At 48.4% G+C, this 27,833-nt stretch overlaps 2 protein-coding genes across 3 annotated transcripts; both read left to right on the plus strand.

Moving 5' to 3' along the window:
- The first annotated feature begins 327 nt into the window (after positions 1–327).
- On the plus strand, positions 328–27,833 carry PKM (pyruvate kinase M1/2). Of its 2 annotated transcripts, none has more exons than XM_063088754.1 (11): positions 328–429; positions 12,058–12,224; positions 12,796–12,887; positions 17,095–17,226; positions 17,709–17,895; positions 18,284–18,554; positions 19,912–20,062; positions 20,275–20,427; positions 23,530–23,696; positions 26,306–26,487; positions 27,166–27,833. In XM_063088754.1, the coding sequence occupies exons 2-11, from the start codon at positions 12,071–12,073 to the stop codon at positions 27,270–27,272; spliced, it is 1,596 nt and encodes a 531-aa protein (XP_062944824.1). In that variant the 5' UTR covers positions 328–429; positions 12,058–12,070; the 3' UTR covers positions 27,273–27,833. The 2 variants fall into 2 exon arrangements, with proteins under 2 accessions (XP_062944824.1, XP_062944825.1); XM_063088755.1 differs by lacking the exon at positions 23,530–23,696 and adding an exon at positions 24,082–24,248.
- LOC134373467 (CUE domain-containing protein 2) lies at positions 9,223–10,319 on the plus strand. Its single transcript, XM_063091317.1, has one exon. The coding sequence runs from the start codon at positions 9,286–9,288 to the stop codon at positions 10,147–10,149; it is 864 nt and encodes a 287-aa protein (XP_062947387.1). The 5' UTR covers positions 9,223–9,285; the 3' UTR covers positions 10,150–10,319.

Below are 27,833 nucleotides of genomic sequence, written 5' to 3' on the forward strand. Positions count from 1 at the left end.
GAGTCCAGCACCTGAAGTTGGAGGCAACAGGTGACCCGGCACTCGGGGGTCTGGGGGAGGCGGTTTTTGCTACCTCCCCATTTCCCCATTGGCTAACACAGCGTGTCGATGTTGCAATTTTACTGTAATGTGTTCTTCCGCTACGGAATATAGTCCCCCCTCCCCACCAAGGGCAACCTGACTGCCCGTTCCGCCTCTGAGGCACTTCCTACTGAAGGTGCCTGCGCCTAGCGAGGACGCGGAGGGGCGGGGCACAGCCAGCCGGGAGCCGGGATTGGGTGGGGGGCGGGGCGGCGGAGGGATTGCAGCAGCGCTGCAGCCGGGATAACCTTGAGGCTGAGGCAGCCGGTTCCCGCACAAGGGAGACGCGTCGCCGGCTTACGGATCTCTCTGCATCTGCTCCGCAGCCCGGGCCGAACCACGCCGGAGGTGAGCGGTGCTAGAGGTGGGCCGCCCGTCCCCTCCTGGGGTCCGTGCGCCCGGCTAGTACGGAATCCCGGCCTGCTGCCTGCCCACTCAGACACCCAGACGGGGGACGGCGCAGGACCCTGGGCATCTTGGACCCGGTTGGGGTCGGGAGAGAGGACAAGGGCTACTCGTGCCTAAGGCCTGCGCTTCAAATCAAAGCCCCCCCAGCGCCCGTTTCCTCCAGAGTCAGAAGGGTCAGCCAGCCCCTTTCCTGCCTCAGTCCCTACCCCATCTTTCTGCTCCCCTCCTGGTCTCCCTTTTGTTGTTCCCTCCTAATTGATTCCATTCTTGTCTCCCTCCTCTGTTCCCCGCCCTTCTGCTCTCATGCTCGTCTCCTTCCCCTTCCCCCTCATCTAGTCCGCTCTCTCCCTCATCTTCCACCTGTCCATGTTCCCCTCATTCTGATGCTTCCCTTGTAACCTTTTCTTGAAACTCCTTCTCTAAGTCCCCTCCCCCGTCCATCTTCCATTCAGCCTCGTCCGCTTTTCCCGCGTCGCTGTCTCCTCTTCATGCCTACCCCTTCCCCCATTCATGCCCGGGTTCTTGCCCCTCCCCCTTCCATTCTGGTCACGTCCGCGCCTCCGCCCCCCCACTACCCGGCTCCCCTCTTCTCCCCCGCCCGGGACTCCACCCTTCCCCTTCGTTCTGGTCACGTCCACATCCTGTCTGTTCTGGTCACGTCTTCTCTCTTCTCCCTGGTCTCCGGTTGCGGTCCTGTCCCCTTTGTCCATCACGGCCTCCCAGTTACGGTCGCGGGCTCTGCTGGAGCCCCAGGCCCGAGTCCGGGGCGGGAAGCTGGGCAGTGACCACCGCCCGAAGTGCAGTGGTGTGCGGATGGGCAGAGCCGAGTCTCCTGTGCGGCCGGTGGGATGGAGCAGCAGCCCGGGACGCATCTAGAGGGTTACGCAACTCTTGGCCTTCCGGGCTGCAGGGGAAGAAGGGGTGGCTGCTTCTGTGGGGCGTTCTTGTTTTGTGCCGCCCCGGATTCGATGGGCGGCCTGCGAGGGCCTAGGAATGGCGCGGTGTCCTCGAGGTCGGGCCCGGCCCCTGCAGGATGTCTGCGACGCTCCGCTCGCTGCAAGGGGTCACGCGCTCCATCCCTCCGCGACGGCTGCACGTAGCGGCCGGCTCCTGGGACCTGCCCCGCCCCGCCCGGCGGCTGGCCACGCGGGGCCACCTCCTCATGCTTCGCAGACGCCTCCTGGCGTTCGAGGCGTTCACCGGGCTCCCCGCCTCTGCATCACGTTCCTCACCGGATGCCCCGATTGTGAAACGCGGAGGCCACGGCGTGGGGTGGGAGCAGGTTATGGGGAGGAGAGGAAATGTGCCGCGTTCGCTCAGTATAAACGGGTGGGCAAAGGGCTGCTTTGGGGTGGGGGCTGGAGACCAGGATGACTAGAAAGGACACGGCGCACAGAGCTCACCATCTAATCAGGGAACGAACATGAAAGTTACCTATGCTAAGTGTTATGAGGAAAATACGAACTTCTTACTCGGGAAGGGAGGAACACAAGAGGTCTCACAAGGTGGCAAGCACATTCCAGGGTGAAGGTATTGAAGACCCAGTCACGGAAAGGCATCCTTTGGCTTCTTAATCCGTGTGCTCTAAACCCAGGACATTTTGACCCAGGACAGTATGGGTAAAGTGAGCCTGATAAGTGAAGTCCTGGGTCTGGTGGACAGAGGCATTGGGAAGTTGTAAACAGGCATTTAGAATCAGGTTTGACTTATTAAATTAGTGAGACGACTGATTGTGGGAATTCAGCCTCTGGACCTCAGTTTTCCAAGTGAAAACTGGGAGTAACGTTTTCCTCATGATTGTTGAAAGGGTTAGTCTCTAACCTATGCTTACGTATGTTGCATACTCCTCAGTGTAGTGTCTAATCTCAGGTGAGATGTCCAGAAGGAAATGCCTGTGAGTGCGTGTATTTTGTTTGGTCACTGAGCACGATGACTTAATCCACAATTGAGCACGAAGTCCTGAACGTCTTGATTTGTCTTCTCTCTGCTATCTCCAGACACATACAGTTAATCTTTGGGAGTCAGTCTCTCAATACCAGACATCCCCTGGAAACCAGTCCCCTCAGAGATCCTGGTACAATGTTTAAAAGTAACTAATGATGTTACTTAGCAACTCTCCACTTGCAACAGGGCTCTTAGGTCTCCTGGGAAAGGGGGTCCTCTAGACTGAGGAAAGGAGGCAGTGTTTTACTGAAGTCTTCCAACGCATTCCAGTCCTTGACTGGTCCAGGTGGGGTTCTAGGACTTGTTCACCCTGCTGGTAGATGTGAGGTTAGGAGTGGAGGTGGGGGACAGTAGTTCCCTGTTGGTAGTACTAAGGGTGTGGCTACTCCCCAAGGTACAGAGGGCCTAGGTCAGGACTCCCCCTGCCTCAGCATTGTTAGCAAATAATTTGCTCTCTAGTTGCCTGAGGATGCTCTTGGTAATGCAGTGGGGCTGTTCTGTGGGGAAGGGTAATGTAACCCATCATCGGAAGTGTGGGGGGTGGGGAGACTGGGGAAGATGACTCAACCTTTGAATTTCTCCGCTTTTAAGAGGATTCTCCTTATTAGGTGAGTGGGTAAACTGCATTGTGGTTTTTGCAGGCCTAAAAAGTCCCCCTCCACTTTCAATGAGTCAAATAATGAAGCATGCATTCCTCCCAATTAAAGATGTCTCAACTGGTATGGCCGGGTAGCTCATGTGGTTAGAGCACAGCCTTATAACACCAAGGTCAAGGTCAAGGTTCGGTTCCCCAGTCGCCCAAAAAGATTTCAACTAAGTGACATGGTTGGTCCAGGTCACCAGGTTCCCTGTGTTGCCCTAAGAGCTTAGGAGTAGAGTGGCAGAGCCCCATGCTCAGGTAATGCATTTTGTGCAACTGCATTTCTGAGCCTTCTGTGGTGGGCATGGAAGCCTCTCGTGGGACATGAATAAAAATGACATAAAAAATGTCCTTGGACTCGTTCATTAGTTACTGGATTGGAGCCAAAATATATAGATGTTCATTGTTTCCTGTCTAGCACTGCTGCTTTTATTTTAAGCATTGCTTTAGAAATAATTTAAGTGGACATTGTTTAACAAAGACCATTATTGGCTTTTTAAGAACTGCATCCCCGGTAACTTGGCAAATTTGGTAGCTGTGATTGCAAACAGCCAGCACCTGATGGGAGTTGCTTCTCTGCCCTGAATGTTGTGATATTAATGTGGGGTCATAGGAAAAACCATTTTATTTCTTAAAGCTGTTTATTTCTTAATGTTGAGGCAATGGAGGAAATGAGAAAATGGTTGTGGGGCAAGGAGGTAGAAAAAAAAATGCAGCTCTTGCGTTACAAACTCACATTACTTGGGTTTTAATTTATTTTGTCTCGGCTTTTATGAAGGCAAGTCAGAATGTGTTATCTTGGCCAAAAGCTAAGACCGAGATCAAGGTAGAGGAAAAGGACTCATTTGACATTACCTTTCTTTCTGAATCACTCCAAATGCCCACAGTCAAATCCCAGTTAACTGGTATACCACAAGAATGAGTTGTTCCTGTGAGCAGAGTTTTATTGCAACCTTGTTAAAGGTACTTATGAGATGTTTTAAGTGATTTATTTGGTAAAAGGTCTTACAGGACTTTGAATCCCCACTTTAAGCTTCAGTTCTGGTATAGGTAGGACTAGAGCTAAATGACCAAATGTATAGAAAACCACTGTTAAAACAAACATGCTTCTGGGAGCTTGCATTTTTCACCGAAAGCCAGACAGTTAATTAGCCAGGGGATAATTGAGTAGTCTGATTACTTGGGACTTTGTTAAAGAAGGTGTTTGGGGGAAGAGGAGCCAGAGTGGGTGGTGGATGGTGGTATGCAGCCTCTGCTGAGCCTTTTGGCCTCCTGGTATGACTGCTGAGCTCAGGAGTAGGGGGGCTGGTAGGGCCACCAAGGGTGCAGTGAGGCCCCGCCCTGCAGTGGTTTGTGCTGGTCTGCACGATCTGCACGTAGGAGGGAGAGGAAGGAAAGCCAGTTGCAGTACCTCTGGTGGCCTCTGAGACTCCCCTCCCTCACTTCTGTCTAGGCAAAGCTCCTGGGGAGCTCTAAGCTTCTCTTTCCTGACGCCAGCAAGCAGTGTTTGGAAATCAGGCTGGGCTGTGGTGGGGGAGATGCCAAGACCAGCTGTACTGGGCAGTGAGGTTGCTGGTTCATAGCATTTCAGAGTGTGGACCAATTTAACAGCTGGCTGAACTGTGCAGTCCAAAAAAATTCTCTGAAGGGAGCCCTATCCCTTCCAAACATCTTTAATTGAACTACAGATAATTTTTTTTCAACTTTAAACAACTAGTGTCTCCCTTGTCTCCAGTAATGGTTGCAAAAGAATTGCCCTGTCAGTGGGGTTGGTCATGGCACATAAGACACACCGTGTCCACAAGCCCCACTTTGGAAGAGTCCAAGAGCTGATTGAGCTAAAAGATAGGGAAGTAGAGACTTTGTAGACTTTGAATCTATCCCTATATTTCTCTTTGGTTATTAACACCAGAGAACAGACTAACAAATGTCACCTATCAAATGGGCAAACTTTTTTTTGTTAACCGCTGGTGGTAGGGGATCTGAAGCCTTAACCGAGATGGGTAGAGGATCTGAAGCCTTAACCGTGGTGTTATAAACACTACACTCTAATCAACTGAGCTAACTGACCAGCTCAAGATGAGCAGACTTTTAAAAGTCTGACAGTATCATGTGTTGACAAGGTGTGAGAAGGCAGGAACTCATGGTACTGTTTGGTTGGTTGCAAATTGATACAGCCACTTTGGAGAGCAATTACACTATTTAGCAAAATCGAAGTAAACATACTCCATGACCCGATAATTTCATTTCTGGATATATAGTAGCTCGCACATGTACAAGGAGACATATAATAGAGTTATTATAGTGTTGATTAATAGGGGAAAATCAGTTTAATGTGGGGTGGTGGGATGGCTACTAGCAAGGCAAGGGACTACCTAAATAAAATGGTCTAGTTGTCCAGTGGACTAGTATAGCAGTCCAAATTAATTAGCTAAATCTGTATACAATCTGGATGCATCTTAAGTGTGGGCTGAGTGAAAAAGCAGGTTATTTATTCAATGATATGGATAGTGCGCTACTTTGGGTATTAAAAAAACTATACCATAGGGTTCAGTACACTGCATAGTCTTAAATGAACTACAAGGACACAAAATTCATGACAGGGTTGGGGAGGGTTGGAAGGGCTTATGGATGGAGGAAAATTGAACAGTATAAAATTGTAATTCTTGCTTTTTTGGGGGGGGGGGATCGGTAAGGGGATTGCAACCCTCTGAACCAGCGGCCTCGGTGCTACCAGCCACACTCTCCCGAGTGAGCCCCGGAGCCAGCCCGTAATTCTTGTTTTTATTTTTAGAAAGTCTTAAGGAAATATGGCTGAATGTTACTGGTCTGTGGTAGGAATACAGCTATTTTCTCTTTAATTCGAAACATAACAAAATAGAGGCAAACCTATAAAGGCTGCTGTAAGAACCAGTCATACTAAAAATGTCAGTGCTCTTGGAGAGCTGGCACTGCCTTTCCTCTCTCATCCCTCAACTATGAGGTAGGGAAGCTCCTCCTTTAAATGCTGAGCTAGTGCTTCACTTTGAGGCCCTCACCCATCCTGGTTACACCTGACTTGGGAGGGCCCTAAATCGGGGTCCTAGGTCCCTTCCTGCTTCCAGAGATTGGGTATCATGCCCAAAGCCTGGCCCTACTTTTTAAGCCTGAGTGTGGAGGCCCATGTCTCACACAACAGAAGCTTCATACAGACTTCCTCCCTCAGGCTGAAACCAGTTCTCTGCTCTGAACATCTGGAATGGAACCAGGAAATCCTTGGTATCTGAGGACACTGAGGGTTCTCTGACTCAGGACTTTAAGCCCTAAAGTTGAGTGATCTTTTTTTGGGTAGGCGCATTTAGCATTGACTCTTGTTCCCTATTCCACACTCTAGTTTGAAACAGGACCTTACTTAGGCTCCTACTCATAAGGTTTAAGTCACTTAGTTCTAGCCCTGAAGAAATAAAAGAGCAAGATAATTGTTGTTTTTGGCAAGGGAATTTTACTTGAACTTACAGGTGGGCTCATTTTTTGTAGCCCACTAACACCAGACTGCTTTCTATTATGGGGTCTGCTGGGGGTAAGAGTGGACTTCAGCAGACCCAGATCTTTTAGCTGCAAGAGATCTTATCCTCTGTACCCCAACCCCACATATGAATTCTTTCTACTGTGCATCAGGATGAACAGCATCTGCTCTAGACCTTACCAGGTTCCACTGGCTGGTCCATCACCCATTTTGATCAACCTGCCATAACCTGAATCCATTGTTGAGGAAGACAGCTCCTAGAGAGTAGGCCAACCTGAATGCTGTGTCCAGCATACTATGATGCAAACTTTCTAGTGGATGCTGGAGTTCTGGCAATTTGAGAATTAAAAGGCATTTGTGCTGGCTTGGAGACTTGGAGGTATAGGTAGCAAATTGATCTTAGAGCAAGGAACATAGTATTGGGTACTTGCCAGTGTTGGAGGGAAAAAGTGGGCATCATCATTGGGTTGTTCTGTGTGATAAGGTTGGTTTCAGAGCATGATTGGTACAGAGAGCCTTGCTGGTTAAAAACTGGCCTATTCAGGTGCAGACTCATAGGCCAGGCTGGTTTATTAGGGCAGAATGATTTGGACCTTTGTGAAAGATGGAATTGGTGGAGTGAAGCATGAATCTTTCCCAGCACAGCCTAACAACAGTACGGGCCCTAAGAAGTGGAGCATCAAATATTTTTTTTATATAATTCTCCCCTGGCCCTGGTTTCTAGAGAATGGCCAAGGAATTGTGTCTGGCACGAAGGAAACTATGCCAGGAGCCACCTGAGGTGAGGAAAGACACGGCAGAAATAGGGGCACCTGGAGCTGAGCTGTGATTGTGCCTGCTCCAACCTGTCAGTCCACACTAAGGCCTCGGATGGTGTCTTGTTCTCACAGAGGAGAAATGGTCCTGAGGAAGATCCTACAGCAGGGGTTCAGGCTCAAGAATGAGACTCTTGTACCTTGGCATGGTGTTTGCTGCTCTCAGTGGCTACGCCGGGCGTCCACTGCTGGCTGGAGGTTGGCTCTGCCTGTCTGTGCTTCCCAAGGAGGAGGGTGCGGTAGTGAGTCATACTGGCATGGGTGGGGCCATGTGTCCTGGCAGGCACCATCCACGCAGCTGGCATGAGGGAGGGAGCCCTTCCCAGAGGCCTGCCCTCAGAAACTAAGGCTCGGCCTGGGACCGGGGGATATTCTAGAAGGTGTTTTATGTATGGCTCTAGGTGGGTGGTTGGTGGGATGGGCAGCTTGTGCTGGGGAGAAGATTCTTGTGGAGGACCTTGGAGACAGGCAGGAGAGCTCTCAGCCTCCCTGCAAGGGAGGCTCCAGCCAGAGCCTGAGGGAAGAGAAACCAGTTGGTGACCTGGAGATGAGACATATGAGGTTTCAGACTTGGGAGGGGACTTTAAAGACAGAAGTCTGGACTGACTAGTTTTGACAAGCAAGCTTTTTTTGGACTACTGGTGTGTAAATTCACTAAAATACCAAATTTTCATTGGTCATTTTTGTACTTAATAGCAAAAAATTAGAGCTTGTAGACTTCAGATTTAATTCAAGATGATAAAGTAGGGTTTGTGTTTTGCTCTGAGGTTCTGAATGGATCAAGGTAGACCTTTCTAAGCTGTCAAAACTGTCCTGCAGGGCATCTGTGATCTAGGGCCTAGGACATGCCTTTGATGCATTTAAGCAGAGTATTCTGAAGCACATATGTAGAGTAGTGGTTGATTAATGGTACTGGGAGCTTCACATTTCATTTAATTCTTCCCAACAGTCTTACAGGACGCTTGTAAATATGTTACTTTCAGAAGAGGTACACTTGTAATTTTCTTTTTATAAAAGTATTTTATAACAATAAATTTGTTAATAAAGAGAAAAAATTTTGCTGTAATCCTACCACCCAGATAACATGCTGTTAAAATTTTTGTATATATCCTCCCAGTCTTATTATGTACATTTAATTTGATGTCCCTTCCCCCAAAAAAGGGGAGGACCAGATTCTTGTATAGAATAAATAGTGGAGTGCTAGTAAATCACAGGTTTAAAGAGGGGAAGGCTATCTTTTGGATATTAGGGGAGGGGATAAAGGCACCACAAGGGAGCCAGTAAGAACCCACTTTTACCTGCAAATTATAACAGTTTCTTGGTATTTTGGGGGGAAGCTTCTATGTTTTTCTCTATAACATAGCTGAATCTCTAGGAGCAGCTACTACTTGGATACCTGGTCATTAAGGTATTTTCCATTACCTCAAAGAGCTTTAGTTACACTCAGCTTTTACTTTAATCCTTGTACAGCTCTCCAGGGCAAACATTACTCAGCTCTGAGCGGTCTTTGCAAGTGGGGCCAACGAGCCACCCTGAGCCAGAAAAAGAGCATTATGTCACCAGAAGCCCAAGCCCAGAGAACGAAAGGTATGACCTGATAATTGGTGGCCCCAGGCAGGTCTTTGCAGGGAGAAGCTAGTGTCTCAGGTCTAGAGAAAAGCCAGCTGATGATTTTTAAGAAGAGTGGGAGTACTTACTCCAAACCACTCCTTCAAATCCCATTTCGTTCCCAATACAGTCCTTGGACTGGATGACACTCTTCTTTTGGAGGCCACAGCAAGGCCTTTGTGTTCCAGTTGGCCTGATGTGCCATCTGTCAGTACTGGGGATGAGAGCGGCACCGCGCGGGACAAGTCTCCGGCGGCGCCCGACGGAGCAGAAGAGGAGAGAGCATGGAGCTGGAGAGAATTGTCAGTGCAGCCCTCCTTGCCTTTGTCCAGACGCACCTCCCGGAGGCCGATCTCAGTGGTTTGGATGAGGTCATCTTCTCCTATGTGCTCGGGGTATTGGAGGACCTGGGCCCCTCAGGCCCATCAGAGGAGAACTTCGATATGGAGGCCTTCGCTGAAATGATGGAGGCCTATGTACCTGGCTTCGCCCACATCCCCAGGGGCACAATAGGGGACATGATGCAGAAGCTCTCAGGGCAGCTGAGTGATGCCCGGAACAAGGAGAATCTGCAACCACAGAGCTCTGGTGTCCAAGGTCAGGTGCCCATCTCCCCAGAGCCCATGCAATGGCCTGAAAAGCTCAAAGAAGAGACCAGGTCTTCTACTGCTGATGCTGGGGACACCCAAGATGAGGCAGCCGGCACTGAGGAGGAGCTGCTGCCAGGGGTAGATGTACTCCTGGAGGTGTTCCCTACCTGTTCAGTGGAGCAGGCCCAGTGGGTGCTGGCCAAAGCTCGGGGGGACTTAGAAGAAGCTGTGCAGATGCTGGTAGAGGGGAAGGAAGAGGGGCCTCCAGCCTGGGATGGCCCCAATCAGGATCTGCCCAGGCGTCTCAGAGGCCCCCAAAAGGATGACCTGAAGTCCTTCATCCTGCAGAAGTACATGATGGTGGATAGTGCAGAGGATGAGAAGATTCACCGGCCCATGGCTCCAAAAGAGGCTCCCAAGAAGCTGATCCGATACATTGACAACCAAGTAGTGAGCACCAAAGGGGAGCGATTCAAAGATATGCGGAACCCTGAGGCAGAGGAGATGAAGGCCACATACATCAACCTCAAACCTGCCAGAAAGTACCGCTTCCATTGAGGCACTTGCCGGACTCTGCCTGAGCCTTCTAGGCTCAGATCCCAGAGGGATGCAGGAGCCCTACACCCCCACACGGGGGCCGCTCTAACTCCTGTCCCCCATCTCTACTTCCTTGCTCCATAGTGTTCACCTACTCTCGGAGCTGTCTCCGTGGGCACAGTAAAGGTGGCCCAAGGAAAAAAAAAAAAAAAAAAAAAAAAAAAAAAAAAAATGTTCCCTTAACAGCCAGACTTACCTAAGCCCGGCTGGGTGTTCTGAAGGTATGCGAGCCCTGCCTCACCCATGAATGTAGGTGAAGTTTACCCTGGCTGCCCAGGCCATCCTGTCAGTCATTCAGAGGTATAACTCTGACAAAGAGGCATTAGGTTAGACTGAAAGGTCATTAACAAACACTGGAATGCTTCCACGTACTAGGTGCTAGGAGGTATAAAACCAAATCGGTCCTGGGGGAAAGGATTGACATTTTCATTTTTACGTAGTATGTATGAGGGAGTTTAGAAATGCACATTGAAATGAGCAGTGTGTCTGTCATATGGAATAGTTAGCCAGGATCTTACTCCCCATTTTTAAAGTTTTAGATTCTGTAGTGAAGAACTTGTAGGCATCAGTTTTCCATAGCCAACAGACTGTTTGCTTACAATTGGTCACAAAGCTCCTTGCATCTCTACCAGGCCTTCTTGGAGATGGGAAAGGTGGTTTAGATGCATGCTCTACAAGAGCCAACCAGAGAGGCCACAGAGTCAGGGATGGAGGAAGATAAAGGTCAAATGTAAGAGATACCTTGATTTGGGGCTGGGCTAAAGAGGGGCTTGTTCCTGAGCCTTGGTTGAAGCATTTAAAATCAGGGGTTTTACAAGGAGTGGCTCTTGGTCTGCAAACTCACGGAAAGGGACAGCCTTCTAACGAGAAGCAGTTTCAAGCTTCTGGTTCACTTCCTTACCTGATGGTTCTTCAAACATTGCCCAGGGGCTTCTCCTGATTCTTTGTCTCTAATTAGCTTACTAATTGGCTGAGTGAGTTTAGTTGTAAGTCAGTAATGAAGAAAGCAAAGGTCAGGGCAGTGGTCAGGATTGTGACCTGGGCTGGTTAATTACTTGGAACAGACAGTTGGTCTTTGTTACAGGGGGTGGGAGGTGTACTTGGCAGACTTAAAAAGGGAATCAGAATAGTACAACAAAAATCAGGGTAAAGATTTGATCAGTAACTTTAATTTCCTTATGTTGCAACTGCCCTGTTAATGTAGTTTTAATAATTTTAGAACCATACCAGTGCTATTGTGGTTATCCTTGCTTGTGTGCAAATTGCTTGGCATGTTCTAAAGTTTTCCTGACCAAAAGTAGATGTAGTTTTTAGGTACAGAGTCCTGGGATGAAAGATTTTGCATTCAGGGGAATCACTTTGGGTTTGGGTAAGGATTGTAAAGAGGCAATGTGGGTGCCCCATGACAAAGCAGATATTTATAGCTTCGAGACAACTTGGCATACAAAGATCTAGACTTACCAAGCTAGTAAGCTTGGACTGGAAGATTGGTTACAACTTCCTTTTGTGGAAGCTCCTTCAGTGCATGTAAAATGATGTTATTTATAGGGTTGGTGGGAAAGCTGTCCAGGTAGATGTCACCCTAGTGTAAGAGAGACCTGCTTATAGTAGGTGCATGGGAAGTTGGTGCATTGGATGGGAGGTTTTAACTTGTTCATAAAGGTCCTTTCTGTTTGCTCGCAATCATGTGAACTCTTTGCCCAATATGAGGAGCACCCACATAACCAGGGCATGTCTGGATTCTCTGTGGCTTGTGCACAAAGCGTGCTTATTGAGTTAATGTGTAAGCAGGAGATAGCCTCCTGTGTCAAGTGGTATATTAACCACTTCTCAGTCTGATCACTCACTTTTCAATTCCCCTGGACCCAGGACCTCAGAAACCATGTCAAAGCACCATTGTGAAGCTGGGACGGCTTTCATTCAGACTCAGCAGCTGCATGCAGCGATGGCTGACACATTCCTGGAGCACATGTGCCGCCTGGACATTGACTCGCCACCCATCACGGCCCGGAACACTGGCATCATCTGTACCATTGGTGAGTGGGCGTGCCCCTCCCCCCAAACAAGGGTTTCCATGTGACAGTGACTGTTTCGCGCCCAAAATAGATTAAATGAATATTGTAGCAAATCTAGGTGCTGAGATGCTCTATAGATCCTTATGAGAACTCAGATCATAGGAGGTTGCAAGAAAGAGCTAGTATGTTTTATGTTTCTGCTGTAGGCAAAATTTAGAAGGTGTCTTCCTTAGCAGATCTTGACAAGAGCATCTCAGAGACATATGAAAGATCTTTTTGAAATGCTCTGTGCAACCAAGAATCTGTGGTTGGACATCTGGCTGAGCTTCAGTCAGGGCAAAGAGGGCTGGCCAACTCTTACCTAGGCTTTCCTAATTAGATGGGAGGCTGCAGAATTTGAAGGAAGTTAGAGAATGGTTTAGCACAGTAATAGCCTTCCACGTACTTTTGAAAGACTTTTAAGCTATTTGAGAGAGTAAAAGTTTAGGGAAAAAATAAAAAATTAAAAGTTCTTTAAGCTTAGGTAAACTTAGTGTTTTTCCTACTTTGAACAGTTAATTAACACTTGTGGCTTTCAAACTTTTTCTAATAGGCCCTGCTTCCCGATCGGTGGAAATGTTGAAGGAGATGATTAAGTCTGGAATGAATGTGGCTCGTCTGAACTTCTCTCATGGAACTCATGAGGTGAGTGTCAGTTAGTGTGGAGACAGGGACAGCCTGTAGGAAACAGGAAGGCAATGCAGTGTTCATTTAGCCACAGTGGACCCGGCAAGTACCAGTCTGGGTTTCACAGCCTGTGGGAAGATTGTCTTTACTAGCCAGTCCCTCCTCTCCTTCTCTCCCTCCTTCCACCTCAACTGGCCAAGTCTCCTCAAGCAAACAAGACCTACTTTGTCACTGGCCATGGTTCTCTCCCACACCCGTGTGGCCTTTAGGTGTCCTGGCCACAGTGCTTGACACTTCTGCCCCAGGGTTTCTGCAACAACTCGAATTGCTGTGGTGAGTCAAAAGGTCATCCAGCAGATTGATTCTGGCTTAGTTTAGAGCCAAGATGACTGGTAGGTCCAGGAGAAGGGTTTCCAGGGTTAGTGTAACACTGCACTCCATCAGCACTGTATTTCCAGCATACCCCTTCCCAGGGACACTGCTACATTAAAATAAAATCTGTCAGCACTCTTCCTCAGGAGTCTGGTAGGAACGTATTTGTGCTGGGGCTGCTTATGAGCTGGCTTGACCTGTGGACAGAGGCCTTAGCCAGGGTCCAGGTGTCAACTGTTGGGAAAGCTCCATTTCTACCTCTGTTCCCAAGTTTAGAATAAACCCATTTTGAGGAGTTTGGGGCTCCCTGAGGGACTGTGCCTTTTTAAACCTTCAGGCTCAATGGTAGATTTCCCATAGACCGTGGGATTTTCATACTGGCATTGGTAGAAGAGGAATGGGGGAGGCAAATTTGATTTCTGTACTTCTGTTCAGAATAAAGAAAATGCTACTCTGTAAAGTCAAATGGTGAGGGGTTGCCCTCTGGCCTTTGGAAGTTGGTATTAAGTTTGGACTAAAAATAAAGCTTCAGGAATCTAAGGGGCGAATTCCTTTTTTCTGGAAACATGAGACTCTTCATCATAGATTCCCTAATCCATGTTCCATAAACAGCCTATGGGCCTGGCAGGTGTCCAGCCCCCAAATGTCATGGGGTCCTGAGCAAGTCCAGAAGGCACATCAGGCAGGTTAAGACACATCCCTGTTGACATTATGTAATTCCCAAAAGCAGAGGGTCTTCAGCCGGAGTCACCAGGAATTATTGTGTTAACTTAGCTCAAATAGAGAGCTAAAGACAACAGTGAAGATTGGTTCACTATTGATACTATTGATCCCTGCTGCTGGAGTCTGCCAGGGTCTCCTGTGTGCAGAGGAAGGAGCAGAAATAGATTTTAAGAAGTTGACCTTTAACTAGGCTTTATGGCTCCTTCCATCCAGTAAAATAACACCACACAGCTCTGAAATGGCAAGGGTGAGGGATATCTGCTGCACCTGCTGGATGGGGGTTGGCTTGGATTTTGGTTTTGTAAATTACTAGAGGCATTTGGAAATTACCTGTGCTTTAACTCTTATTCCAAGATTAGAATTGGGATGGGAAAGAAAAGATCCCTCTTGTGGGGTTCATTTTGAGGTTTTAGACCAAGATGAGATTGTCCCTGGGGTTTGGAGTCTGATCTGAAATTGTTATTATATCATATAGTGTGATGTAAATAGTTTTAGTTTGACTGCATGTCAGGGCTTTTATTTCATGTGCACTTTTTCCAGTTCGTGACAATTTTAAATCCTCTCCTGAGCCATACATTGAGATTGCTTCCCCTCTCTCTCACTTTGACAGAGGGACATCTACTGTCTGCATTTGATCTTTTGACAGCTTTGGCAGTGTATCTAGCCCCCACTTTTGGCAGTTGTCATGGGCAGGGTGTGTTCTTGCTGAACACACGGTTCTGTAATGCCATGTTGGCCAGAAATATTGACTTTTAAGCAACCTAAATTTAGAGCCTCCCACAAGGTCAGCACTGATGGATGGAACTCTTCACACTTGATAACATGCCAGCAAAACCATAGCCCTGGTGGAGTATGCAATATACTGCCCAGAAATGTCCCCAAAGATAACAGTATAGAGGCTTTGAATAATATATTAGCTAATAATCTAATTGGTGTGTTTAGAATACATAATTTTACATCCCTAAGACCAAAAATTCTGGTCTATTTAAAATACTTCATGGTTAGAAAAATATTACACCACCCCAAAATTCTCAAGTTCCATAAAGTAGCAGTTATACAGACATATTCTCTGACATAATTTTTTAGTGGAAATTAAGAATGAAGTCTAAAGTGTAGTAATAAAGAGAACTTGGAGACTTAAGTGCACTCATTCTAGAAAGCAAAAATCTCAAGGTAAATGAAATAAATATTTAACTCAAAACACTAGGAAAAAAAAACCTAAAAAAGGTGAAGAAAAGAAATTGATTTTATAAAAGTATAGTTTAATGTTAATAGAAAATAAATTTGACAAATTAAGCTAAGTTGATTTTTATTGTGTGTGGGAAAATAGTAAAACAGAAACCTAGAAGGCCTGTTCAAGAATATGAGGATGTGCAAATAAGAGTATAACTAGAAAAGGGAATATTTTCTATACATTTTAAAAGTGAAGAAAAACTTACAACTTAATTTTTATAAGAAGAGATGAAATTGACTATTTTTCAAGAAAGAAATATCTGAGAGGTAGAAAATATGAATAGGCCAATAGTCATAAGAAATTGAAAAGTGTAAGATCTAGGTCCCCTCAGAACACTAAGCCCAAATGATTTTAATGACTGAATCTGCTACCCCTTCAAGGAATAGTTACATCCTTTGTTACATTGCTTCAGAGCCTAGAGAAGTAAAGAAATCTTCCCACTATGTTCTTTGAAACCAACATACTGACACTAAGATCAGGTAAGGATGGTACCAAAACCAGACAGGTTAGTACTAAAGATTGTACACTAGATCAGTTAGAAAGATACAGAAAGCATAAGTAAAATTTAACACTCCAAATCTAATAGTGATTTAAAGAAATTTTGTAACCCATGACCAGTAAATTTTATTCTAGGAACAGAGTTCCATGCTGGGATTAAATAGAGTGGTCATTATAATGTAAGAAGATGATAGCAACAGATAACATTTATTAATTACTGTGTGCCTGACTCTGTTCTGAGTGCTTCATGTATTCTTTTATTCCTCACATCAACTCTGAGAAAAAGGCATTTGATAATATTTAGCACCCATTCTTTTTAGAAAAAACTTTCTGTTATATATTCTGTTTTGAACTATTTCTACTGCAAGCCAGCAAAGAGAGAAAATTTCTTGACTTAAAGACCTCTATAAAACAAAAAACAAACAAGAACCATGCCCATGATCCCTCGTTATAAGAGTGTGCCTGAATTAGAAGCTGAAGATATTCAGTCACTAGCTTCAGGCAGTGCCATATGGTTCCGGCTCCCCTCCAGCCTTCTGCAAATAACAGACAGCCCTGCTTGTAGGTGCTGCTCTCCTGGACAATAGTGGTTAAAGGACAAGGCTCATAAAGTGCTGAATTAAGTGCCTGTTATCAGCAATGTCATATTGATTATACTGTCTAAGGGCTCTTTTGATATCTTATCTTGGCTTTGAGTCCCTTTTTAATCAAACAGTAATAGCAAATGGAAAAAGAGAAAGTGCTAAAGAGACGAGATTAAAACCAGTAATTATTGCAAGTGAGGAATAATGAAGGGCAGGTTTGTTCAGAGAAAAGCACATGAGCACCTTTCCCTATTCCTCTTGACTCTAAAAAGTGATTGTGAAAACCAGGTCTGCATGACCTTAGCAATGAGTTATTTAAGTCAATAACTGAGTTTGTTAGCTTAAGTCAATAACTTTGAGTTTGAATTGTAGTTGGAATCAATAGAGAAAAAGCTCAGAATTACCACATCTGTCAGAGTCTGATGCTGACTGCCAGACCAGTCTTATACAAACACAAGTCCCCTCGGTCCTTTGCCCCAGTTGTCTGCTTTATTTGCTGAGGGTATTTGAGTCCCAGGGAAAAGAAGAGCAGAAAGGACATAGCTTCTTTTGTGATTAGACATATTTACACCCATGCTTTTAAGGTTTTTGGTATCAGTATTCTGAAAAGTTCCTAAGATTTGCCCTTAGGGTGAGTGAGTGCTGTGGTAGGATTGGGTTGAAGTTAAGGAGGCTGAAATAAGCAGGTAGATGGAGGTGGAGGTCAGAACATCCACAGGCCTCTCCTAAGCCATAGCTTTGGCTCTGGGGTAGGGGAATGGGAGCTGGGTCCTAGCGTGGGAGGACACTTGTCATCTTCTTTTCTTTCCCCCAGTACCACTCAGAGACCATCAAGAATGTGCGCACAGCCACGGAAAGCTTTGCGTCAGACCCCATTCTCTACCGGCCAGTTGCTGTGGCTCTGGACACTAAAGGACCTGAGATCCGAACTGGGCTCATCAAGGGCGTGAGTATTCTGGGGAAGAGCGAAGGGAGGCAGTAAGCCCCAGAGACTTGTCCTCTGTGGTCTCTGCCCCGCAGGATGCCATGTTTCAGAGTTTAAGTCTACAAATGAGGGTTTATTCATCACTGTTTTTAAAAAAATGTTAATTTGATATACTTTGCTAGGAGATGGCACCACTAAGGAACCTTTTTTTACCCCAGAAACCTACTTCCAAGTCTCTCTAACTTTGGGGAGCAGTTTCTTTGTGTCTTTTCTCCAATCATTAAGTAGCTTAACTGAAACATCATAATTTTTTTCTTGGACTATTTCCTTGAAATATACTAAGTTAGAGAGGAAGAGCTTTACTCACATAGGAAAAATCTTCATTATTACTTTTTGCCGAGATTTGAGCATTATTCCTCAGAGGAAAGAGCTGTCCACTCCTGCCGTGGTAGTGGGGCACTGGCTTCTGCAGTTTGGACTCTTGCTAACTCCTGTGTCCATAGAGCGGCACTGCGGAGGTGGAGCTCAAGAAGGGAGCCACTCTCAAGATCACTCTGGATAACGCCTACATGGACAAGTGTGATGAGAACATCCTGTGGCTGGACTACAAGAACATCTGCAAGGTGGTGGAAGTGGGCAGCAAGATCTACGTGGATGATGGACTTATTTCTCTGCAGGTGAAGGAGAAAGGTATGTGTGGGAGTCAGGGTCCAATTGTCTAAAACCATTTCCATCCCAAACATTCCTTGACACAAGGAAGATAGGAAGGTTGGTTGGCTAGCAGCAAGACTGAGCCTATATGTTCTCAGGGATTCCTTTTATAACTCATTTATCCTCAAAAACAGACGTCAGCCTAATTACACTTTTCTGGCTCTAGAGAACATATGAGAAGATTTCTTTTTTTATCCATTCTCACTATTTTTGGCTCTCTGCTTCCTTCCTTACTCCATATGATATGCCCAGGGCTCTGGTGTGCCTAGGAGTGATAATTAATATTTAAGCTTCTTGGTTCTTGACTTCTTGTTGAGCAGGTGTGCCCTCATTGCTCTCCCTCCCCTTCCTACTCTGTTTCGCACAGGTGCTGACTTCCTGGTGACGGAGGTGGAAAATGGTGGCTCCTTGGGCAGCAAGAAGGGTGTGAATCTTCCTGGGGCTGCTGTGGACCTGCCTGCTGTGTCAGAAAAGGACATCCAGGATCTGAAGTTTGGGGTTGAGCAGGATGTGGACATGGTGTTTGCGTCTTTCATCCGCAAGGCGGCTGATGTCCATGAAGTTAGGAAGGTTCTGGGAGAGAAGGGAAAGAACATCAAGATAATCAGCAAAATTGAGAATCACGAGGGTGTTCGGAGGTGAGTCCCCTATCGTCCCCACCCCAGGCCCAGCCCGGCACTCTGAAGGGAAAGATTGATTCTGCAAATATCTGATTCTCAAACCTGGCCACCTGCACATCAGAATGCAAACTCCCAAGCCTGGTCCAGACCCACTGAATCAAAGTATCTTAGCGGGGAGAGAAATGTATTGATATTTAAATACCAAAGACCAAAAAAAGCTTCCCAGGTGATTGAGATGCCAGCAGCTTGACTTTGTTCCGTGGGCCTGGGGACCAACATCAAAGAAGACACAGTCACTGTTCACAGGATCAGAGGTCATCATGCTCTACTCCTGATCAGGAACACTACCAGTGTGTGCTAGAATGGGGGGACCAGGGGAAAGGAAGACAGCAGGCTCTTAGGAAGGAGCTCTTTGGGGCCCTCACTTGGGAGCCATGTGAAAGTTCATGCTGAAGCTTATGGCCTCCTGGTCTTTGCTTAGAAAGCAACTGGCTTAACAAGCAGGCTAACTCTAGTATGGTCCATTGACTTCTCAGAGGAAAGCATGTGGTTCTTCTCCAGGTTCACATTGTCCCAGCTCAGCTTAATCATCTGTATCCCTGGTGCTCATGAGGTAGAGCCAAATGAGTATGGCCAGCTCAGTGACGTTTGTTCCTCTTTGGCCCCTACTAGAAACATGACTCAGCATTGCTAAAACCCCAGACCTACTCATGTGGGTTAGAGGTGTGCTTGGAGAGGGTAAGAGGAGCAGCCCTATATACCCACTGTGTGGCCTTACTGTCCTTAGCCTTTGTGTGAATGTCTTTTGCCACCAGGTGGTTGCCATTGTGATAAATCATGGGTGCTAGCTGACCTTGGTCCCAGGCAAGGGAAAGCCATATTCCCTCTTCAACAAGTTGGAAGGGCCCACCTCGAGGTGTAGTAAGGCCATGGATCTTTGTGTTGGAAGCAGTCAGCAGTCCTTGGCTTCCCTTCCTTCCTTGGAAGTGTGGATTGGAGAGTGGAGATGATAGAGGCGCTTTAAGAGGGGCCTCAAAAGATGTAGATGGACAGGAAATGAGCCCCTGGTACTTGCCCCCCCCTCCCCTTTCTTCCCGTCAGTGAAGTATCCATACTGGTGTTGAAGAAGCCCAGCAAGCTGAATTGTTGGCCCACTCTGCGGGGCTAAGGTAGCTGGAATGTCCCATCACCTCCATGCACCAGGATGACATCATAGATGGCCGTCCCTGATAAAAGGACATATAAGTCAGGGAATTCTAGGAAAACTTCCCATCCATCACCCTGCTTGTGGCCCCTGTTCAATATAACACACATCTCTGTTCCTCCCCTCTGCCCCTTTCCCCCCCGCCTTTCTCTTCCCCACCTTCTCTGTCAGGTTTGATGAGATCCTGGAGGCCAGCGATGGGATCATGGTGGCTCGTGGTGATCTAGGCATTGAGATTCCTGCAGAGAAGGTCTTCCTTGCTCAGAAGATGATGATTGGGCGGTGCAACCGAGCTGGGAAGCCTGTCATCTGTGCCACACAGGCATGTGTCCCTCCCACGTCCTCCTGTGCACACTTGCATGCTTGGATAGGAAAGCTTTGGAGGCTGCCTGATCTCTTCCCATGGAACCTGTAACCCACACACACACATCCTCTTTACCCCTGTACCTACCACTATCCAGGGGATCAGCTTACAGTCATTTGTCTCTGAAGACAGCCCGGGCCATGTCTCACTGATGCTCTGTCCCCTCCCAGATGCTGGAGAGCATGATCAAGAAGCCCCGCCCCACCCGGGCCGAGGGGAGCGACGTGGCCAATGCAGTGCTAGATGGAGCTGACTGCATTATGCTGTCTGGAGAGACAGCCAAAGGGGACTACCCTCTGGAGGCTGTTCGCATGCAGCACCTGGTGAGTTCTTCCAGCTTGCCCCTCCTGCTGGCGTCAGGCTGGGTTGGGATGGAGGCATGCTCTCATACAGAGCCTTTTAGGCTTCCGCATCCTCCTACCCACGGGCTTTCATTATCCTCCAAGTTACAGCAATGAGAGTGAGGGGGTGGAGGTGGGGGCGGGTTGTCTTGTTTTTTATCATTCTGTCTTCCTTGCCATAACCCCCTTCTGTGTCCTCCTCTGGAGGCATCCTCCTTCAGACGTCGCACAATTCACTCCTGGCTTCAAGGCTGTGAATCCCTCCATTGGCTTAAGTCCTGGGATACTTACGCAGTCAGAGGTTGCCTTGTGTCTCTTTCTGGACAGTCCAGAGGGCCTGAGTGCCTCTGCCCTATTCTGAAAAAAAAAAAGGCCAGGGGCTCCCACTCCCAGCTGTCCTCTCCTTTGGCTTCCAGTTTGTTTCCCCACCCGTCCCATAGATCGGTGCTCCCTCCCGGGCCTCTGTGGCCTACAGTGGAGCTGCTGCCACACTGAGCTGCCCGTGAGCTGCCTTGCATGATGCCTGCGGCAGGACCTGCTTTGCTGTGCCATTGGGGTGGGTGCAGCTGCTGCACTCACCGAAGATCAGAAAGCAGGGCTAAGTGACTGGCTTCAGGGCCACAAATAGAGGTGGAAGGGTGGTGACCCTGGCAGGCTTGCACTCGGCATCATGGAAGCTCTTCTGGCAGATAGCTCTTCAAGACTCTTCCAGCTCTGCCATGTCCCACTGCCTGCCTGCATCTCAGGGTGGGAGGCTCAGTTCCTCTGCCCTGTCTGCTCCTGCTCTAGAGCTTACTGAAGAGTTAACTCAGGATCAGTTGTCAGGGTTACTTGTACCTGCTAAAATGAGTGTATAAATTAACTTTCTCCCGATAGTCTTAGGTCAGTCTGTATGACGCTCAGTGAACTTGCCCTTTTTCTGGAGATGGCTTTTCTTTAGTTTTCCTATTCCTTTCCCAGCCTACAAAGGACTCCCTGCCCTTTGTGTGATCCCAGCCCCCAAATTTAAAACAACCAAGGGAAAAAAAAAAACCACAACCAACTCTGGACTAGGCATTATTCTTTCCTCCTTCACTTTCTATGTATCCTGTTATTGGGCTTAAACAACTTCCAGAGAAGACATGTCATTTTATGTTAAACACTCTCAGTGGTAAACTGAGTTTGTTTTTGACTAACAATGTCTTCTGGGCTGTCAGCATTCTTGGTAGATTTCCCCATATTGAAATCGGTACAGACCAATCCCTTTCCGAGGGACATTTGTGTCATCCTGTTTGCGCGATGTGTTTGCTGTTCGGATCCTCAGGTACACTTGGCACATTCTCACAACTGCCCCATGGTGGGAAGGTGCTTTTCTCTCCCAAGAGACAGTGTACCTTGAATCAGTCACCTCTAGAGTGACTACCTTTTGTGGGTCTCTCCCCATGTCCCTTCTCTAATTGCCTTGCTTAATTGTCTGACCTCATGGCCTCAGAGGTGGGAGGGTGGCTGACCTTGACTTGATTTACTGAATCATGAAACCACTTAGACTGTGGGGACTTATATGTGTCTTTGGACAAGTCACTCAACCTCTCATGACCTTATCTGTAAAATGGATTAGATGAGATATGTTTCATTACAGCCTTAGCATTAAATATTCACTGCTATTGCTACTAAAGGTCTGATAAGTCCTTTTGTATGTACATTGATGTAATCTTCATAACTCCCAAATCTCAGTTTATAGATGAGTTACGTGGTAGTAAAGCCTGCGTTTGAACCCATGTCTGATGACTCCAAAACCAGTCTTGTCTCCTGTGATATAGTGCTCCATCTAGCAGGAGGTGAGGATAGATCTCCATCTGGGGCTTGTAGTGTGGTCAGAAACTAAGACTCAGTCTCTAGGTTCTGAATTCTATGTCCTTTCTTCCATACCCTGGTCTTTCCTATGAACAGACCTCTTAGAACAGCAAGGCATGGATGGTATGGTACTGCCCAGGAGATAAGTATGGGGTCTGGGCCAGGCTGTAGCTTTCCCTTCAGGTGGTGTAGGCCTCTCCTTTCTGTGTCATCATTTAACATTGGTGACAGCTTCTCCTCTTTATTGTTCACTGCTTTCTCCTGGGTCTGATGCAGTTAATGACCCATAACTAAGAGCTAGGCAGTAGCAGGTATGGTTGTTTCCTGTTCATGTCCTCTGTCCTTTGGGTTGCATGCATTCCATTCTTCCAGAAAGAACTTCTTTAACCTAGTAGATCCTGCCACGTCTGCTTATACTGTCAAATTAATGAGGTGGTGTTACTGATTCTTCCTTCACCCATTGTTCACTGAGATGCTGGCCATTGCATTATAATCCTCAAAAGCTTGAATTTTCTTCCTAATTATCTGGGCAGGTAGTGTGTAAATAACTCAAAGGCTTTCTCCTGACTATTTTAATCAAGTGTCTTGTTAAACGTGTCCGCATGCTTCCACAGGCATGTCTCTTCACATGGCTGTTCAGTGTGCCCCTCACAAGTTAACCAGAGGTCTCCGTTCCCCTGCTTAGAACTCAGCTAAGCTGCCGAGCTTTGTCTTTGTCTCAGTCAGTCTGTTTCCGTGGCAGGCAGCCACTGGCGAAGCTCGCAGAATCTCTATGCCTGAAGCTGAGCAAGCACTCCCTCCACATGTGTATGGAAGCTGGGCAGGAAGCCCTGCCAGAAGCAGACAGCCATGTGAGGAGGGGAGGCCTGTTCCTTCCTGTGAGTCGTGTCATGAGGCAGTGTGGTCAAGTCCTCTGCCAGGGAATGGTGTAGCCCAGCTTGGGCGTGTTTCCCTGCCAAGGCTCTAGAGCCTACCGCCATATCCCTCCATCCCCAATCAAAAAGATCCTTCCAGAACCAATTTCCCCTGTATTGGAGGGGAAGTAGCAGTTGAGGCACATAATTCTCTCCACCTCCCAGAGCAGCTGGACTTTGACCACCCTGCCTCTGCATCTGCCTGAAGGACACAATTAGCCAGTTAACCTCCGGTGACCTTCCTCTGATTAATCCCCATTCTGTCTTTCCGTGTGTTGTCTCTCGTTTTTTTCCTCCTTCCTCCCTCTTCCTTGTCCCCCTCCCCTAAACCTTACAGATAGCTCGTGAGGCTGAGGCAGCCATGTTCCATCGCAAGCTGTTTGAAGAACTGGTGCGAGCCTCCAGTCACTCCACAGACCTCATGGAGGCCATGGCCATGGGCAGCGTGGAGGCTTCTTATAAATGTTTAGCAGCAGCTTTGATAGTTCTGACGGAATCTGGCAGGTAGGGCCCTGAGGGCAGGTAACACTGCAGGATAACCAGCTCTTGCTCCAGCTGCTCTAGGAGAAGATGGCCAGGCCAGCCCTGCGCCTGGGCTCAGAGCCTCTTTTCCCATCTTCAGGAAGACAGTCAGGGAGGTCATGGCAGGGCAGGACCAAAGGTCCTATGGATCAGTAGGCACAGCAGATGTCACAGGCACCTGGTGAAGGATGGGCTCCTGTGCAGGCTCGATCTTGCTCACCTCAGAATCTCCAGTGATTTGGCTCCTCTTGGCCTTTGTACAGGGACATGTTCCTCACCAGCTGTCCATGTGACTCTCCCTTCCCTCTCCCTTTGTGACAAAGCTCTGTCCCCCTCTCGTCCCTCTGGACGGATGTTACTCCCCTAGATTGCCCGTGAGGCAGAGGCCGCCATCTACCATTTGCAATTATTTGAGGAGCTCCGCCGCCTGGCGCCCATTACCAGCGACCCCACAGAAGCCGCCGCCGTGGGCGCCGTGGAGGCCTCCTTCAAGTGCTGCAGTGGGGCCATAATCGTCCTCACCAAGTCTGGCAGGTAGGAGGCAGCAGCGGCTCCCTGGAATGCCCTGCTCTGTGCACCTCTCCTTGGGGGTCCTGGGAGCAGTGCATTGAACAGCATTCAGATGGCATTGGGCCAAGGTAAGACCACTCTGCCTGCCACCTAGGCCCAAGGACTTGAGGCAGCACTCATAAGGCGTGTTAGACCATTTGGATCCAGAGCAAGTGTACACCCTCACGGTGAACTGGGGGTTTATTGCATAACAACAGAGAGGGTGACTATACTATGAGTGGTTATTTGATATTTAAAAGCTGGTCTTCTAAAACATCGGAAGATCACCATTTTTGTTCATTCCATCTACTGTGTGCTCTTTAAAAATTAAGTTGGGAAAATTAGTGCTGTTCACTGCCCCCATTTGGTGCACTGGTGGCCATCTGTCTTTGAGCCCCAAACAAGTGGGTTCTAGCCCAGGAAAAGTTGCTGTGCTGTCTTGCTGGCATCTGTAGGGGCAATGCAGCCAGGCTGAGGACACGCTGGCCTGTGCTTGGCCTTGGACTTGGGATCTCTTCCTAGCCCGGGACACTGAGTTAATGTCCTCCACTCTCCTCTTTTGGGAGTGTGCTCCTCCTGCCTGCTCATGGGGTAGCTAGGCTTTCCTGGAAGAGCTGAGGCCAGAGCAGAGCAGACAGGCAGTGTCCATGCACTGAGGAGCAGCGGGTGGGCCATCTGCATACCTGGGACACACGATCTGTGCAGATGCCCTCAACAGAGGGCTCAAGCCTCCCACTCTTGGCTAAGCAGCTCTGACCATTAGGGTTGACCTTTGTAAAAAGGTCCAGCCCTTGGTATTTGGCTATTTTTAGCTTTCCTCTTCTGGGATTTCATGCAGCTCATCCTGACTTCAGCACCTGCTTCCCACTGAAGTCTTTGTATGGAGTCCAGGCCTCAAGCAGGGCATTCTCTGCTGTGACATGGCTTAAGTTCCCCTGACAACCTGTTGAGTGTCCTCATAGCTTGCCTTCTGGGGCCTGATTCCTTCAACAAGCCACCCCCCCAACTCTGGAGACACCTCTGCCACTACAAGTATGGTGTCAATCAATGTTCAAGGAAGGACCTGGCATGGCGGCTTCACAGAGGTCTCCTGCCTCCTAGAGGAGCCTTGACAGAGTTGTTCCCACACTACACCACTGTCTTGTTCTTGCCTCCTGGGTAGCACCGAGATTTCTAAGCTTGACTCTCGGGCTCTAAAGTTCAGTTGCTGGGACTATTTCAGTGCCCTGGGGGCACATGTGGTGGCGAGAGGGCACAGCAGTAGAGAAGCATTAAGTTATTGATTCCCAGGGACTGTTCACTATTTCCCCGTCTGGTACACTGGTGGCCATCTGTCTTTGAGCCCCAAAGACAAGTAGGTTCCAGCTTAGAAAGGGTCACTGTGCTGTCTTGCTGTCATCTTGGGGCCATGCAGCCAGTTCTTTTTTTTTTTTTTTTTTTTTTTTTTCCCTTTTTCGTGGCCGGCACTCAGCCAGTGAGTGAACCGGCCGGTCCTATATAGGATCCGAACCCGCGGCGGGAGCGTCGCTGCGCTCCCAGCGCCGCACTCTCCCAAGTGCGCCACGGCTCGGCCCAGCCAGTTCTTTTCAGATGTCAAGAGTCAGGTGCTCTCCACATGCTGCTTGGCTTGTAGCTGTTGCTGGCAGAAGAGGAAGGGGTGCCGATGAGGTTGTGCCAGAATGGAAAAATTCAGGGTGTGGGAGGGGTTCTGCCAGCCATGGGCCATGTGGGGTAAGTGAGTGAGACTGACCTTGCTGACTTAGGATGATCCTGGGGCCCTGGCCAGGGGGAAGGGGTGGAGGGCAAAGGGCAGCATGGCATGCTGGGAGGCTGTGGGATGAGGGGCTGCCCCAGCCTTAGGAACATCTCCTTGCTTTTGGAGGTGGGCCCAGGGAGCAGATGTTAAAGTGGCCAGAGCCTTCAGGATGGCATAGTGAATTGGATTAGGGGTGAACTATTGCTGAAGGCCCTGAGGCGCTTCCCAAGAGGCTCCTGGGACACTGTGTAATGATCTCTTCTGCCTGTCCCCCATCCTGTTTCAGGTCTGCTCACCAGGTAGCCAGATACCGCCCACGTGCCCCCATCATTGCTGTGACACGGAATCACCAGACAGCGCGCCAGGCCCACTTGTACCGTGGCATCTTTCCTGTGCTGTGTAAGGACCCGGTTCAGGAGGCCTGGGCTGAAGATGTGGACCTCCGGGTGAATTTGGCCATGAATGTTGGTGCGTGGCTGGGAGCAAGGGCTAGAGCTGGAGGGGCAGTGGTTCTTGAGCACTGGCTTCTTTGGGACCCTGAAAGTTTGGGGAAAGTAAAAGGGGAACATGTAGGCCTGAGGGAGGCAAGAGGCCCAGCTGACCACTCCTCACCCTCACTGGTAGTGTTCTCAGTCCTCTCCCATTCCCTGAAGTTCTGGGCTGAGCCGGGCTGAGCCCAGGAGGGAAGAGGGGCCTGTGAGTTGTAGGCTGAGCAACTCGTTCTTCACCTCACTTTTCCAGTCTGGGACGCAAAGCAAAATTGTCCATTTGATGGCATGTGCTCATTACTGAGGGTTTTTTCTTTATGAAATTGTCTGGAGCTCCTACACTGTGGGATGGCACACACACACAAATTTTGTACTGATGTGGCCTGTGTCCTGGTATAAAGTAGGATGTCATGGGATAAGAGGAAGTAGCTATCTCTGACCTTTGGCAAGGCTCTCCACCTGCTAGAGTATATAGGTCCCTGTAAATCTCTGGGCTTCCCTCTTCCCAGTTGCCTGAGCTGTGAGGCTGGTGCCACCTTGTGGTTTGAGGAAGTAATGGTTATCCAGTCCCATTTGCTGCCTCTGGCTGTAGGACAGTCACCCAGGTGTCTGGACCTGCCTGGCTTGGCTTTTACTCACTAATCTCTCTTTCCTCCAGGCAAGGCCCGAGGATTCTTCAAGAAGGGAGATGTGGTCATTGTGCTGACCGGGTGGCGCCCTGGCTCTGGTTTCACCAACACCATGCGTGTAGTGCCTGTGCCGTGATGCACCGTGGAGCCCCTCTTCCAGCCCCTGTCCTATCCCCTCCCCCAACCCATCCATTAGGCCAGCAATGCTTGTAGTGCTCACTCTGGGCTGTAGCGTGGCACTGGTGGGCTGGGATACCAGGGAACAAGACGAATGCCTCTGTAAACATGGCTGGTTTTAGAACCTCAGGGCGGGTAGCCCAGAGGCTGGCTGCTCATCATGTGGCCCCACCCAAGCAAGGGATGAAGAGGAACGAGACCTCCAGAGCTTATTGCAAGAGGGCAACAGCTCCCCCTCCTTTGTGTACTCTGTTCAGATCCTGTAGAAAACAGAACTCCCAACCCTGGCCTGGGGTCAGGAGTCAGCCAGCACAATCGGGCCCTGGCCCTTCCTTGCTTCCCCACCCCCTCACCTGTTGTACTCCCACCTTGTTGTGCACTGTGCTCTTCTGTATTTGCACTCCACTCAGCTGCAGACAAACACTCCACCCTCCACCTTCCATTTTCCCCACTACTGCAGCCTCCTCCAGGCCTGTTGCTATAGAGCCTACGTGTATGTCAATAAATAACAGCTGGAACA

Source organism: Cynocephalus volans, chromosome 3, assembly GCF_027409185.1.
Source record: "Cynocephalus volans isolate mCynVol1 chromosome 3, mCynVol1.pri, whole genome shotgun sequence".
In the NCBI taxonomy this organism is placed as follows: Eukaryota; Metazoa; Chordata; class Mammalia; order Dermoptera; family Cynocephalidae; genus Cynocephalus; species Cynocephalus volans.